This window comes from Geotrypetes seraphini, chromosome 2 (genome assembly GCF_902459505.1).
Source record: "Geotrypetes seraphini chromosome 2, aGeoSer1.1, whole genome shotgun sequence".
NCBI lineage: Eukaryota > Metazoa > Chordata > Amphibia > Gymnophiona > Dermophiidae > Geotrypetes > Geotrypetes seraphini.
The window spans coordinates 353497928-353514408 of record NC_047085.1 but is presented as its reverse complement, the minus strand read 5'-3'; the positions used below and the strand labels follow the sequence as shown (position 1 = coordinate 353514408).

At 43.2% G+C, this 16481-nt stretch overlaps 1 protein-coding gene across 4 annotated transcripts in view; it reads left to right on the top strand.

The window, feature by feature from the left end:
* Window positions 1–16481, top strand: part of MYRIP (myosin VIIA and Rab interacting protein) — a 438913-nt gene that overhangs the window by 363113 nt on the left and 59319 nt on the right. For all 4 annotated transcript variants that reach the window (XM_033930406.1, XM_033930409.1, XM_033930410.1 and 1 more), the window contains exon 11: window positions 9160–9348. In XM_033930406.1, coding sequence (XP_033786297.1) covers window positions 9160–9348 — 189 coding nt within the window. The remainder of the gene's footprint in view (window positions 1–9159; window positions 9349–16481) is intronic.

Sequence of the window (16481 nt, the reverse complement as noted above, 5' to 3'; positions counted from 1 at the left end):
GCTCAGATTAGATAATTAGAGCTCTTAAAGGGCTATTTACTAAACTGTTAGCTGTTTTAATGATTACATCTTTTTATTAATTAAAAATTACAAAGAAATAATTGCATAACAACATCCAAAGTGAATATATCTGATAAGAACTGTGCTATTTACAAAGCCACGCGGCAACGGCTCTGATGCCTTTTAAATCCCTATGGGCTTCAGGGCTGTGACCGCAGCTGCCCATGCTACATGGCTTTGTAAACGAGGCCCTATCTGAATGCCATTAGCAGTGTAGAGTTTGCAATACTTGTTTTTATTTGTATAACCATTTTTTTGGAGCTGGAGAGCAGGAGAGGATATCCTGCTGTTGAAGAGAACCGGTTCTTCCATCACTTGAGAGAACAGGAAAATTCAAATTGGAGCAACTACATGGTGTGAACTGGATTAAGGATACCATATGGCTCCAGAAAAAAGCAATGGAAGTAAAACTCTAATGTCTCAATTCGTCCTCCTTTTTCTGGAGTTATATGGAAACCCTAATCTGGATCATTGAGAGAGTGGAGTGGACAGTCTGATGCTTAACTTGCCCAGCTTTTCAGCTCTATTGTTGGCTTTAATTATGGTGTTCTTTTCTTAAAATAAGTTACACCGCTTAGACCTGTTGGCCAGACAAAACAGTAAATCAAACACAATAAATGATAAACTTGCCAAGAAAAGAACTACATCTTAAAAAGATGTAGATACTCATTATCCTTTGACATACGAAGACAACAAAACAGATACTAAAGACAGTTTTAAAAAAACAGGTACAAGTGCTTCATAGTGATGTCTAGAACAACCAGGTGATACCCGAATCAAAATCAAGTTTTAATCATTGATTCAAAGCACTGTAAAGATAACTCACTTGGAATTTCCTTGTGAGCTCACAATATTTTACAAACAATATTGCTGAAGGGCTGTCTGGTAAGGTTTGCCTCATTCTGGATCAGTGGTCTCAAACTCACGGCCTGCCAGGTAATATTTTGAGGCCCTTGGTATGTTTATCATAATCACAAAAGTAAAATAAAACAGTTTCTTGATCACTCATATGTCTCTTTAGCTATAAATGACAATATTATTATTAACACTTAGCCAAAAGGAAATATTTATAAACTATAAAGAGTTTTACCTCATGCAAAATTGTCATTTCTTTAATAAGACATTAACTATTTTTTCTGAGGCCCTCCAAGTACCTACAAATCCAAAGTGTGGCCCTGCAAAGGGTCTGAGTTTGAAACCAATGTTCTGGATAATACCAAAATCTGCAATAGGGTAGACCCTCCTGATGTTGATAACATGAGGACCTAGCGAAGAATACTCCAGAGAGTGTGGGTGAGTGGTTGAAGCTACAGCCTCAGCACTCTGAACTTCTGGGTTCAAACCCACGCTGCTCCTTGTGATGCTAGGCAAGTCACTTAGGCCCATATTCTCTAACCAGCACCATTGTTGGCGGCCGCCTTAAAAGCAGCCACCAATCACCTTAAAAGTGGCCGCTGATCGCACATCAATCACGTGATGGTGCGGTTTAGAGAACTGTGCCTCTGGCAAAGATAGGCACCGGAAATGTAGGCCAGGGTTTACAAGACCTTCATTTCTGGTGCCTTTCTTTGATGTAAATCATGCCTATTTATTTATTTATTTAAAAACTTATATACCGCATAAAAACTATGCGGTTTACAAAATTGCAGGCATACGTATTAAAAATGCTAAACATGTTTCGACAAGACAAACACAATAAAACATTAATTAACAATATCATTATTAAAGCCTTCTTTTAAGTTCATCCTACAAGATGGAAAGACAAAATTCCATAAAAACATTTACAGGATGGTAAAGCTTCAGCAGCAAATAGCATTAGCACATGAAGGCATTAACATTTTCTTAAAATTCAGTCTCCCATCACAAAATCGCAGAATACTGGGCAGGGCATTCCAAAGCTTGGCACCTGCTACAAACAGCATTGTTGCCTAATCTTAACCTTCCAAATTCAACTTCATACCATTTTCAGATCTCAAACATTTTCTGGGTTGATAGATTTCAAAAAACTCCTTTAATGCCATTGGGAAAACGTGATATAGGATTTGCTGTATGATTGAAAGAATCTTAAACTGTACTCTCTGCTGCAAAGGTAACCAATGCAATTGTTTCAACACTGGGGTTATATGAGTCATTCTTGAAACCCCAGTAATCAATCTTGCGGCAGCGTTAATTAACATCGGCAGTGCCCTCATTTTCACTTTAGTAACTCCTTACATAGGGCCTTTATGTTGTCTAACACCACTTCTGGCATTAGCCACGCCTACAGCGGCATTAGGCACAATTCCAGCACCATTTATTTAGGCGCAGGTAAACACTTTGTGGCTCATAATTGAAAGAGAAAAATGTCCATAAACCGGCCTAAGTCAGCACTTGGACGATCATCAGTCAAAAATGTTCAAGTGCCAATAATCAAACCGGGTTTTGGATGTATTTATAAATAACCTAGGCCTCCATAGTGCCACTGAACAACCATAGCTAAACGGGGCATGTCAGGAGGAGTGTCGAGGGTGGGATTTGGGCGGGACGTGGGCAGGCTTAGACTTAGTCGTACTGCACTTGGTTGTACTGCACTTGGACGTTGTGACTTAGACCATTTAAAACATGGTCTGTCACAAAAACCCACCTAAAGTGAAAGATAAGCACTGCAAACACATAATACAGACTCCCACACAGTACCCCAGTGATCACCGGCCCCCCCCCCCATAAAAATATTAATCACAACTTGAAAATTGTGCCTCTAGAACATCATCACCTGGCAGCCTTAGAAACATAGAAGATGACAGCAGAAAAGGGTCATAGCCCATCAAGTCTGCCCACTCTAATGACCCACCCCCCTTGATTTTACCCCCCTAGAGATCCCACATGTGTATCCCATTTCCTTTTGAAGTCTGGCTCGCTGCTGGCCTCAATCACCTGAGGTGGAAGTTCATTCCAATGATCAACCACCCTTTCAGTGAAGAAGAACTTCCTGGTGTCGCCATGAAATTTCCCACCCCTGATTTTCAGCAGGTGCCCTTTTGTGGCCGAGAGACCTTTAAGAAAGAAGATATCATCTTCCACCTCGATGCGGCCTGTGATATACTTAAATGTTTCAATCATGTCTCCCCTCTCTCTACGTTCCTCAAATGAGTATAGCTGCAATCTGTTCAGCCTTTCCTCATAAGGGAGAACTTTGAGCCCCGAGACCATTTTGGTGGCCATTCGTTGAACTGATTCAACTCTCAGCACATCTTTTTGGTAATGTGGTCTCCATAATTGTACACAATACTCCAGATGAGGTCTCACCATGAACCTGTATAACGGCATTATGACTTCAGGTTTACGGCTGACGAAACTTCTACGGATACAACCCATCATTTGTCTTGCCTTTGATGAAGCCTTCTCAACTTGATTGGCAGCTTTCATGTCTTCGCTAATGATCACCCCTAAGTTACGTTCTGCCTTAGTCCTAGCCTTGTATAGGAAGGCCTAGTCGTGCTGCACAGAGGCATCTTAAACCTTCTTGGTGGGTGTTAGGGACCCATAGAAAGGTGGGCCCATGCCCATAAGCCCATGTAATCACTGCATTGATATTTAAACATGTGCACTCCCCTATACATACCCAAAACCCTTTTTTACTAGCATATAAATGACTCCTGCAGCCATAAGGGCTATTGGGGTGGTAGATAAGTGGGTCTAGGGGATTCTGGAGGTGGTTTGGGGAGCTCACCATGCCCTATAAGGGAGCTGTAGTGAGATGAAGACATAGCACCCTTTTTGTGAAGTTCGCAGCAGTGCCCTATAAGGTACCCCACTATTTAGGTGCCATGTCTGGGTGTTCAGTCCATCATTTTGCAGACCCCTCCCACGTCCAACAGGGCTTGTTCTAGGCGGTTTTGATTTGGACAAAAAGTTGGACTAAAATGTGCTATAAAGATGGACGATTTGGCGGCTTGGACGATCAGATCAGTATGACGTATAGATAGACACTTTCGAAACGAAAAAAAATTTGGATGTATTTTTCAAAAATGTATCCTAAGCTAGTTTTTACTTTGGAAGACTTGTGACTTTGAAGAAAATGGACTTAGACATTCCTTTCGATTATGCCCCTCCACAAATTTTCAGTTAAGTTGCGTTTCAAATGGCATTTCAGTAGGGTGTCTAAGTTAAGGTGCCGTTTATAGAATTTGCCTCTTAATCCCTTCATTGCCCCAGGTATATTAGATATATTGTGAGCCCGCCAGGACAGGCAGGGAAATATGCTTGAGCACCTGAATAAATTCATGTAAACTGTTCTGAGCTCCCCTGGGAGAATGGTATAGAAAATTGAACGAATTAATTGCTAATGACAAAGTATTCCAAAGTGCTGGGGCAATGAAGTAGAAAGCACTGGGCTTAGCAGATTTTAACTGGGCAGCTCATAGTCCAGGCAAGACCATGCAAAGATACATAGACAAATGAAGGCAGATAAAGACCATATGGCCTATCTAGTCTGCTTATCCATGCCATCTACACTCCCTTTCATTTCCTTAGAAGTCCTAAATACTTGTCCCAAGCTTTCTTGCATTCAATACAGTTTTTGTCTCCACCACCTCAACTGGGAGGCCATTCCATAAATCCACCACCCTTTCTGTGTAGAACTATTTTCTCAGGTTACTTCTGAGTTAGTCCCCTTTCTCTTTTATCCTATATCCCCCTGATTCCAGAGCTTTCTTTCAATTGAAAGAGACTTGCCTCCTGTGCATTTATGCTATGTAGGGATTTAAACATCTGGGCCCAATATTCAAAATGTTTTAGCCTGCCTTTGACCAGTGAAATCATTTGGTCAGGACTACCTGCTAATATTCAGTGGCATTTAACTGGCTAATTGCCACTGAATATCACAATTAGAGCCAAATTCAAAACTGGCTATATTGGGGGCATTTCGGGGGAACTTAAGAGCTGATATTCAGTTCTTAAGAAACCAGGTTTACTGCATAAATGGCTGGCCCAGAACGTCCTCTCCGACGTCAGAATTGACGTCGGGAAGAAGGCTTCTGGGCGGCGATTAGCAGCAGCAGGGAGGTAAGGAGAGCAGCGGCGGCGGCAAACCGGGGGAGTTTAAATCGGGCACTGGAAGGAGGCTTTTTTTTTTTTTTGCGTGGCAGGGAGGGACAGGAAGCGATCACCTGTCCCATTGTCCCCGCGCACAGCTTCGGGACGCTGTCCCTGAAAACGGGACATTTTGGTGTCCCGAAGCTTTGTATGGGGACAACGGGATGGGGGATCTAAAAACAGGACGGTCCCATTCTAAACGAGATGTATGGTCACCTTAGCCATATCAGATACAATAAAATCTGCTTCCTCTGATCCTTGACTCCAGTTTGTTGTCTCATCTGCAGCCAACTACAGTTTCTGTTCTATGACTGGTGCACTGTAAAACAGCCATTATTATTATTTTTTTTAATGGGGTACTAGCTTGGTGTCAAGGTGATGTAGAGTTTTGTAAACACATTTTCCAAACCTAAACCTCTTGGGCTACCATGTCTGAAGAGCAATGTAAGAGGCCTGTCTCAAGCTCCACTCAAAGCAGCAATCACCAAACTCAAGGAAGTGCTGGGGATGATCTAGGTCAGCCTGCCACAAGAATCAATCAATAAGTCTGTTAAGAACTTCCCATAGCAACTGAAGGGCCATGTTACAGCTCGGGGAGGACACTTTTGAGCATTCAAAGTGACTGTGAAATTCTGACACAGTGTTAAGGTAATGTTTGAATGATATTATTTTACACAGTTTCAGTTCAAACATTTTTAATGTGCAAAAATCACTAGGTACTAACACTAAAATGTCAGTAACATCAACATAGCTTGAGATAATTAAATATTGCTTATTAGTAATAGGTAAGTATGATGACTAAATAAGTATGTAAAATTTCTCTTTGAAATTCAGAGCAGTTACTGAGAAAACTGCAAAAAACTGTAATGGGTTCAGTGGCGTACCAAGGGGGAGGACGGTCTGCCCCGGGTGCAGCCTTGGGGGGTGCACAGCCGGCCCAGTCGCTATCGAGCTCTCTCCCTCCTTACTGCTGCCCTCCTTTGTTGCGCTTTCACAAACTTCCCCCCCCTTACCATTGTGGCGCTTTCACACACCCCCAGGTCCGGTCCAGTCCGACAAATCTCCCTGCCCTGTGGCCGGCGATGTCTAAACTGCCTTCTTACGGCTCCCGGAGTGTTGTAGTTGCATATGGTTGCTATAAAGGTCGTCTCTGACGCAACCAGAAGTTGCATCAGAAACGACCTTTACGGCAGCCATATGCAACTACAGCTGCCATAAGAAGGCAGTTTAGATATCGCCGGCCACAGGGCAGGGAGGTTTGTCGACCCGGGCCTGTTGGGGGGGTGGGGTGAAAGCGCCACGAAGGTAAGGGGAGGAGTGAAAGCGCCAAGAAGGTAAGGGGCAGGGAGGGAGAAAGGGAGGAAAGGTGGGGTGGAGAGAAAAAGACGCTGAAGAGAAATGGGTAAAACAGAGGGGGGAGAAGGACGCTGAAAGCACATGGGGAAGACAGAGGGGGAGAAGGATGCTGAAAGCACATGGGGAAGCCAGAGGGGGGAGAAGGACGCTGAAAGCACATGGGGAAGACAGAGAGGGGAGAAGGACGCTGAAAGCACATGGGGAAGACAGAGGGAAAGAAAGACGCTGAAGGGAAATGGGGAAGACAGAGTGGGGAGAAGAAGCTGAAGAGAAATGGGGAACAGAGAGTAGGGAGAAGATGCTGGAAGGGAAGAAGACAGAGATGCCAGACTATGGGGGGAAGAGGAAGGAAGAAGATGGGTGCCAGACCAATTTGGAAGGGGGGGAGAAAGGGAGAGGCACAGTAACAGTATATGGAAGACACAGAGAGAAGAGAGACAGTGGATGGAAGAAATTGAATGAGAAGATGAGGAAAGCAGAAACCAGACAGCAAAGGTAGAAAAAAAATTATATTTCTTTTTCTTTTTTTTTTTTTGCTTCAGGATAAAGTAGTATATTAGTTTTGTTGATAAAAATTTATAAACAAAGCCCTGCCAGCTGAACATCTCTTTCTCCAGTTCAGCAGCCAGAACTTTGATTTATAAGGAAGGAATAAGCTAAATATTGCAGTACTGAGGCTTGTATAGATGCTGCGGGGATGGTGACGGGACGGTGAAGGGAATGGCGGTGACAGAGCGGTGAAGGGGACAGTGCAGTGACGGGGACAGATTTTTTTCCCCCGTGTCATTCTCTAGTGCTCACGTCAAAAGCTTCCCTCTGACTCAGCTTCCTGTTTCGGCTTTTGACTGAGCACCGCGTTGCCGATCTGAAGTTCTGTTGATGCCGATCTTAAGTGTCATTGTGGGGGGGGGGAGGGGGCGTTGCCGATTTTGTTGCCAAAATCAGAAAGGTGAGGAAAGGAGAAAGATGGGCCTGTGGTGGATGGAGAGATTGAGAGAAGGGGGCAGATGAAGGAAGTGGGGAGAAAGGGGAGAGAGAAGAGGGCAGATGATGGAAGTGGGGAGAAGGGGCAGATGATGGAAGTGGGGGAAAGAGAGAGAAGGGGCAGATGATTGAAGGAGGGGATAAATAAAAGGAGGGCATATGATGGGGGGGAAAAGGATTTAGTTAGGGAAATACTAGAGGGGGTGAGGGAAAGAGGTGGCGAGCTGTAGGTAGACAGTAAAAAAGGAAATTGATGAGAGGGTAGTAAGAACGTAATCTAGATGGATGCAGAAAATAAATTGAAAAGGAAAATGAAGGAAGAAAGGAATTGCAGAAGAGAGGTGTGGGAGAGGGAAGGAGTAGAGAGAGATGCCAGACCAATGGGGGTGAAAGGAGAGATGGAAGGGGGAGGCATACAGTTTCTGGAAGGGGCATAGAAGGAGAGAAGATGCCATATAGGGGCAGAGAGATGGCAGACAGTGGATGGAAAGAAGAGAGTAACAAGAAGATGAGGAAAGCAGAAACCACATAAGACAAAGGTAGAACAAATATTTTCTATTTATTTATTGCTTTAGGAAATATGTATCACTGTTTCTGTGGTGTTGCATTGTATGCAGAGTCCAGCTTCTTGCTGTTTCAATTTAACCTTTGTCTATGTATTTCTATTTTATTCCCCCTTTTACAAAACTGTGGAGCGTTTTTTAGCACCAGCCATGGTGGTAGCAGCTCTGATGCTCAGAATTCCATGACCATCAGAGCTGTTACCACCGTGGCTAAAATCCACACTACAGTTTTGTAAAAGGGGGAGGGGTTAGTTTGTGATGACATATTCCATACTAGGTGAAGGTGTTTTCTGTGTTCTGTGTGTTCGAAAGACATGGTTTTCTGTTAGGATTGACGGTGTAGGATTGATCTGTGCTGGTCTGGCTTGTTTAGTTTTACAATGGGTGTATTGATGTACTGCTCACTGCAATATGTAAGATGCTGCCTTTTCCTAGGTACTCATGTGTGACGTGTGGCTTGTTACTAAAAATCATGTTTTTCTTACAGATGGGGGGGTGCCAAAAAATAATGGGCCCCGGGTGTCACATATGCTAGGTACGCCACTGAGTGGGTTACTTTTTTTTTTACCTCACCCTATACTGTATATCTAAAAGAAAGGATAAATTGGGAACAAATTTTTACAGTATATGTTCAAAAATAGTGAAAATACTTAAATTTTCATGCAGAGTCTGCATCCGATAGTACCCTCAGTGCGCTAAAGAGAAAAGCAAGAAAACCAAACAGTCAGACTCACAGCCAGCGCTGTAAAAGCACACTAAGGTACTAGAGCAGTGTGGACTCTGCTCTTTGACATCTTTTGATATGATACTTCTGACAAAGTGTTGGTGACCCCTGACCCTGGCAGTTATCCGCCGAAACACGACCCCATGTTTGGTCTTTTTATATGTCAGTAGTTTGCTAATAAAAGAGTATTTTATATTTGGCACTCGTGTGCCGGATAGTTCTTGGTCCACCCTTACTTCTTTGTGTTCTTCAGCTGAATATCTACCCAATAGCATCTAGGGAAAGCAGCTAGACTGTGTATAAAGAAAAGTATACTTTTACCCTGTAGTTCCTGTAGCCTATGAAAAGAGCATAGGGAGACTTGCACAGTGTTATTCACAATTCTGATTTTTATCTTAGGGTAGTGTTGAAGCAGATGTGAACAATGGGGATCTACACCATCAAGCCGAGGCAGATGTGATAGAGGAAGAACTTAAAGCCCGGTTATCTGAATTAGCCACGGAAACAAGTGACAAGGAGCCTTCCTCAAGTGAAGAGCATGATTCCTCAGAAGCAAGGGGAAGATGTGTGCAAGAAGATTTAAAGAAAGTAAGTTTTAAATTCCTGTAATAGGCTTCCATATGTGTGCAGTCTACAATTCAGCTGTCCTATAAATTACATGTGTGTGACGATTATTTGTTGAAAGGGCGCTCTTGCAACTAATACGGTGAGTCTGAATATGAAATGAAATTTTTAATTTGTTTAAAATTAGGGGGCATGTTTCCTAAAGTGCATTGGCATGCTAGTGTCACACTAATTTATGTTAATTGCTTGCCGTGTTCTGGGGCTAGAAACAGAGAGGTACAGTTTATTTAAAATTTGATACAAACGCTTAATAAAAAATTTCTAAGCGGTGTACGTACTAAAAATAGGGGGAAACAAAATTGTTTAAAATACTAAGACAAACATAGACATAGATGAACCTGACACAAAGGGAAGAAGGTAGAACTACAATTTTTAAGAAGAAAAGGAACAATGAGGGTTGCAACAATAGGAAGGGGAAAACCAACTGCAGCAAATCATATAAGTAATAGGCAGAAAATGGACATGGACTGCACATTGCATTTTATCACTGTAATTTGTGCAGAAATTTTCTGTGCAAGTATCTGTATGGAATCAAGCTGGAAACACTTCCAGTACTTAGCACACTGCCTTTGTACTTGCTGCACCTTAATTTTTGAATTTAGGGCTCCTTTTACTAAGGTGTGCCAATGATTAGCACGTGCAAAATGCTAACAAGCCCATTTTATTCTTATAGGCTTATTAGCATTTAAGGCCCAATTCTATAAATAGTGCCTAAATCATAGGTGCCCAGGAATGCAGCGCTTAGCGTATGTCAATCTTAAATTAGGCATTGTTTATAGAATTGCACCTAGCAGCGCCTAAAGTGGACTTGGGCATGCCCTATTTATGCCAGGGTTTTACTAGCCGAAATACCAGCTTCTGTAGGCATCTACATGCAAAACCTACGATCCACCCACATAACCACACTTACTTTTATCTGAAAGCACTACAGAAGGTGCCTACCGAGTTAGGTGCCTACTAGTGCTGCCCGATTCACCAATTTGAATCGATTCACTGATTCCCTTCAGTGAAATGATTCATATCGATTTGTTCTCCCCCTAAATCAAACTCGTTGATTAAGTGAACAGCTCCCCCCCCCCCATGAGGCTTTACATACCTCCAGGGCTTCCTAAAGCAGCAGCGGCAATGGACAGTTAGTAGATGCAGGCTCTGAACAGGCTTGATCACGGCCTGCTCTGCCAGGGCTTCCCTGATAACATCACTGATGATGCAGCAGAGGGAAACCTTGACGGAGCAGGTCGTGAACAAGCCTGTTCAGAGCCTGCGTTTGCTAGCCATCCATTATTGCTGCTGCTGCTTAGGAGGCCCTGGAGATATGTCAGGCCTCACCGGGAGGGAGGATTGTTTACTGTGGGAGGGTGGGGGGTGTCAGTCGAGAAGCGCTGCACAGGGGGATGGGAGGGACAGTAAACTATCGCACAGGGAGATAGTTGGGAGAATCAAATCGAATTGTTTCAATAGGCTGAGTCGCATCAAATCAAAACAAAAATTTCCCTGAATCAGGCAGCACTAGTGCCTTCCACCCAATTAATTTTAATTTAAACCAATTATGAGGTACTCATTGCTTGTTACTTGCCCCAATTAAGCTTTTTAAATAACTTAATATTGGCTTTTACAAAGTTGCAGTAGAGGTTTCTACTACAGACTCGCGAGGTAAATGTTCCAACGCTCATAGAAACCTCTACCGCAGCTTTGTAAAAGGAGCCCTAAGTTACACACCTACATCAACTAGACACACTGATCTAGATGCCTAACTATAGGGATTATTTATAGAAGCAGGACCTTAGTGCACTCTAAGGGCTCCTTTTATCAAGCCGCGCAAGCAATAATAGCGTGCGTCAAACCGTCGGCCACTCTAGTCGCTACCGCCTCCTCTTGAGCAGGCAGTAGTTTTTGGCCAGCGCAGGGGTTAATGAGTGATGAAAAGTCACGCGCGTTAACCCCACTAGCGCAGCTTGATAAAAGGAGCCCTAATTGTTAACGCTTACTAAATCCATTAGCACAACATAGTAAAAGGAGCCTTTAATGTGCTCTTTGTACAAAACTTTACTGCACATTAGAAAATAGGCTCCTAAGAGTATTTCACCTAGTAGGGGATCGATTATTTAATTTAATGTATTTATTAGGCTTTATTTTCCATTCTTTTGAAGAAATTTACCCAAAACAGTGAACAGCAAAAATAACCTGGACATGAGCAATAAGCGATTAATATAGTAAAAACCATTCAAATAATAACGTTAGACTAGATTCAGTAAGGAAGGGGTGGGATTCATCATGGGTCACTAACCTATTTAGCACATGTTAACAATTAAGCCCATATTCTGTAGCCAGCACCCAAGTCGGTGGCCATCTTATAAGCGGCCGCCGATCACCTGTCAATCAGTCCAGGGCGCCGGTTACAGAATCACTCCAAAATAGGTGGCTGAAATGTAGGCCAGGGCTACATTTCAGCCACTTATCTTTGCCACTAGACCGCAGCAGCCGATCGCGGCAGGCGGATTTCCCCCCTCCCCCATTAGTTGAGCTGCAGGGATTCCCCAAAGCCATGATTTTGTAACTGACGCCCAAGTTCTGGGTGTCAGTTACAGATTTGCGGCTTTAGGGAGTCCCTGACACTCAGCTGATATTGGAGGGGGAACCCCCATACCCAACCTCAAATCACCCAGCAGAAGAGATGCCCACTGCCTCCTGCTGGCGCCACCACCTCCCGTTAACATCCCAGGCAGGTAGATTGCCCAATCACTCCTGCTAGAACCACCCCACCCATCCTGTAAGGTTACCACCTCCCCCGCTGGACCCCCCAGCCCACCCCTCCTCCACCCCATGAACCCATATCAGTTCACCCCCCCAGGACCCCATCAAACCCCCTGGTGCCCCCCCACCTTATAATGTTGGCCGGTTGGAGGCATCCTTCCTGCCTCCAGCCGGCTGTTCCACCTTTGCACAAATGGCAGGCCTGCCCCTTCTCACCAGGGAGGGGCCTTAGGCCCTGATTGGCCCAGGTGCTTAAGGCCTCTCCCATAGGGATGCACTGGGAGTAGCCTAAGATTCCGATTGGCCAGATCCCATAGGCCACTCCCATGGGGCACTAAAATGGTTGGTGTGGGCCTTCCCCTTCCCATCCTGGAATGCATTGGGAGGGGCCCAAAACTTTGATTGGCTCAGGTGCCTAAGGCCCCTCCTATGGTCCCACCAAAAAAAATTGGTGCTGAAAGGAATTCTATAAAGGGCACTCTGAGATGGACAACCTTTATAAATAGCACATAGTGCTGAAATCTGTGCCCAACTTTGGGCACAAACATTTACATCAGCTGAAACCAGGTATAAATCCCGAAGTACAAGTCAGGCGCGGATCCTCTGATTTCTATAACACTGCACACATTTTAAGAGAATGCTCCTGGTATAAAGATAGATGTCCTGATGGTCTGGGTCTGTATGTGGTGTGAGTCTCCATATGTGAACAGCGGCTTTCTGAAATCACCATTTACATGTTTGTGTGATATACTTGGTAATACTTTGAATAGGAGAAAATGGTGGCGGTGAAGGGGGGGGGGGTTCACTCAATACATAAGCTCTGGAACTCATTTCCGGAGGATGTGGTTACAACGGTTAGCATATCTGAGTTTAAAAAAGTTTTGAGGAAAAGTCCATAGTCTGCTCTTGAGATAGACAAGGGGGAAGCACGGCTTGCCCTTGGATTGATAGCATGGAATCTTGCTACTATTTAGGATTCTGCCAGGTTCTTGTGACCTGGATTGACCACTGTTGGAAGCAGGATACTGGGCTAGATGGACTATCAGTTTGACCCAGTAGGCTATTCTTATGTTCTTAAATGCTGCTATTTATTGTATATGTGGAGATGTTTCTAAAATAAAGGCCATTAAGCTCATTGTATACAGAATGTAGAGGTCCAGGTTGGGATATCCTCATTTCCAGTAATGTTTTAGAAAGGCTCTGCATACTGTAGGAGCAACCATTTTAGAAATATACACATGAAGAAAATAAACTGTCTGCCTCCATGTGGAAGTGTCAATTTTGCTTCCACACGCAGTTGCTTCATTTCACAAACTGATTTGCATTTCTTCATTAGCTTCCAGGAGCTCCCACTCCTTTCTAATGGCCATAACAGAAAGAAATGCATTAAAATTCTGTTGTGGCATGAAAAATGTGATCTTATGGCAAAGAAAAAGTTAAAATGTATTTTGGGAGGTAAACAAAAAAATAGCAGGTCTGATTCACTAAGGGCTCCTTTTATCAAGGTGCGCTACGGGGGTTAGCGCGTCGGACTTTTCATCACGCGCTAACCCCCACGGCAAGCCAAAACACTAACATCTCGTCAATGGAGGCGTTAGTGACTAGCGCGGCAGGTGGTTTAGCACGCGGTATTCCGTGTGTTAAACCCCTACCATGCCTTGATAAAAGGAGCCCTAAGACTCCTATTTACTATTGCTTAGTGAGTGATAATAGTATTGCCTTGTGTTATCTGCCATAACTTCCATCGAATAAAGTGGGTTTTGTGACAGATAATGATGAAATTGCACACTAACCCTCTCTTCTAGCGGTTGTAGTGCAGGTAGCCGCACTGAATGGCCCGCGCTGCTCCCGACGCTCATAGAGTTCTTATGAGCATCGAGAGCAGCACGGGTCATTCAGTGTGGCTCCCCGCGCTAAAACCGCTAGCTCTGATTCTATAAAAACCTAACTTCTAGGCTCTGATTCTAACTTCTAAGACTCTGATTCTTTAAACACCTAACTTCTAGGCACCGAAGAGAGTGCAATTGTCAAATATCTTCTAGGAGCCATTTATAGAATTGCACCTAGGGGGCCTAAGCACTGGTAGGCATTGAAACTTTAGGCGCACTCCATTTATACCAGGGTTTTCTTGGCCTAAATGAGTGCACCTAAGTCATGCCACACCCAAAATCTGCTCTTAACAACAGTTAATTTCTGGTAAGTGCCTCAGAGTAGACATCTACCTCAAAGCTAACTAATTTATTTTTTATTTAATTACTTTTTAATGGCACTTTTCAATTAACCAATATTCATCAATGTGTGGAAAGTCTAGTGGTTGTACTTATCTCATGAACACTTGTTAATTTTATTACTGGGGGGGAAAAAGGCTTCAAGGGCTCATGGGTGCCTGACGTTAGAATATTCTTGTCAGGTTATCCCTAAGCAAGATATCATTAGCCTTCAAACGGCCCCTTGCACCTGAGTGGCTTTATCTATCTTACTTGCTTTTAATTTTTTGCCATACAGCGATTTTCACTAATTATTGACAATTTCTTAGCTTTAGCTGGGAGCTGGTAGGTGGACCACTGGGAACTATATTTCTCAATTTCTCAACTTTTCAATTAACGGCACCAATTAAGCCTAATTGAATAATATCACTGGTTACCAATTTCATATTGTATTTGATTTAAAATTTTAATGTTAACACACAGGGGTCCTTTTATCAAGCTGCGGTAGGGGTTTAACGCGCATAATACCGCGCATTAAACTACCTGCCACGCTAGCCGCTAACGCCTGCATTGAGCAGGTGTTAGTTTTTTAGCCGGCTGTGGGGGTTAGCGCGTGATGAAATGTCCGACGCGTAACCCCGCTAGCGCGGCTTGATAAAAGGACCCCACAGTGTTAACACACGCTTGGACCCTGTTATATAAACTTTTTAACTATTCCATATGTCCCATCACGTGTGCTTAGGTCTTTACAAGACAATAGATTAGTTCTGCCATCACCCAAAAGAACAAATTGGGAATGTACCAGACGTAAAGCTTTTTTTCATCTGGCACTGAGTTCTTGGAACCAGTTTTCCTAATAATAATCCTCTTGAACTGAACTTTAAAGCTTTCAAGAGACTATTAAAGACTTACTTTTTTCACTCTGCCTTTATTAAGACGATATCAATGTATTTCATATGGAGCTTTTTTTTTTTTTTTAAGAAGGCACGCCCCCTTTTTTTTCCTCTTGTATGATTGCAAAGTTCTTTCCTACACGTTATAGAGTTCCTACACGTTATAGAGTTCCTTTTTTTTAAATATATTTCTTAATTGTTAGTCACAGAGAACTGTTGTAAGCTTCTGCAGGATATAAAATGTTAATACACATAAACATAATTAAGGCCCCCTTTTACAAAGCGACGCTAGTGAGTGCCGCGCAGGAAATGCTCTGGCGCCCGTTCAGTCCCTATGGGTATCGGAGTATCGACCGTGTTGGCTCATGCTATTGGGCTTCGTAAAAGAGCTAGATTGGCTAGCTGCCTAAATTCAGGTGCCATTTACTGCATAGTATCTGGGTCTAAGTGTTAGTAAATAGTGACCTACTGTTGTTATCCCCCATAGACGTAGAATGGAGATGAGGGAGAGGAAGCCATAACAAATCAGGCTCAAAATGTATTAAATTCAACTAGATCCTCCCAAAAACTGAAACTATCATTCCCCTCTACAAAATGCATATCCCACATAGGAAAACTAGGAACGTCCCTCCCCTTTAGAACCACAGAACTCTGGAATAACCTCACATCCCCGCTCAGAGTTTCAAGTTCCCTCCAATCCTTCCGCAAACACCTGAAAACTTGGCTCTTTTCAAAAAATCTAACACTTCCCGCTTTTTGGTTCCCTGTCCCTCTTTATTTTCCTAGCTCCTTTCCTATAACCCTTCATTGTAGCTCCTTTTCAACCTAACCCTGTAAACCGTGCCGAGCTCTACGCTTGTGGAGATGGCGTGGTATACAAACCTAAGATTTAGTTTAGTTTATTAAACAGCACACGTTTCATGATGCTGAAGATGAATCTATATCTTTATTCATTATTAAAAAAAAAAAAAAGATAAATGGATGCACAAGAGCCCTGCAACGTTGTGACTAACATTAAAAAGCCTTCATATCAAAATATGTTTGCTCCTCTGCCTTTTTGAAGCTATTTATGTGTTGTCTCTCTTCTTGACACTAGTGGGCTACCTCTGAATTCATTAACTACTGATGTCTAGTAGTCTTCAGTGCAGCTGCTTATAGAAAGAATGCCCTCCTACGGTCTATAGAGTATGTCTCCAACTATTGATCTGAGTACGAGAGACTTTTACAAGTCCATTTACTCACT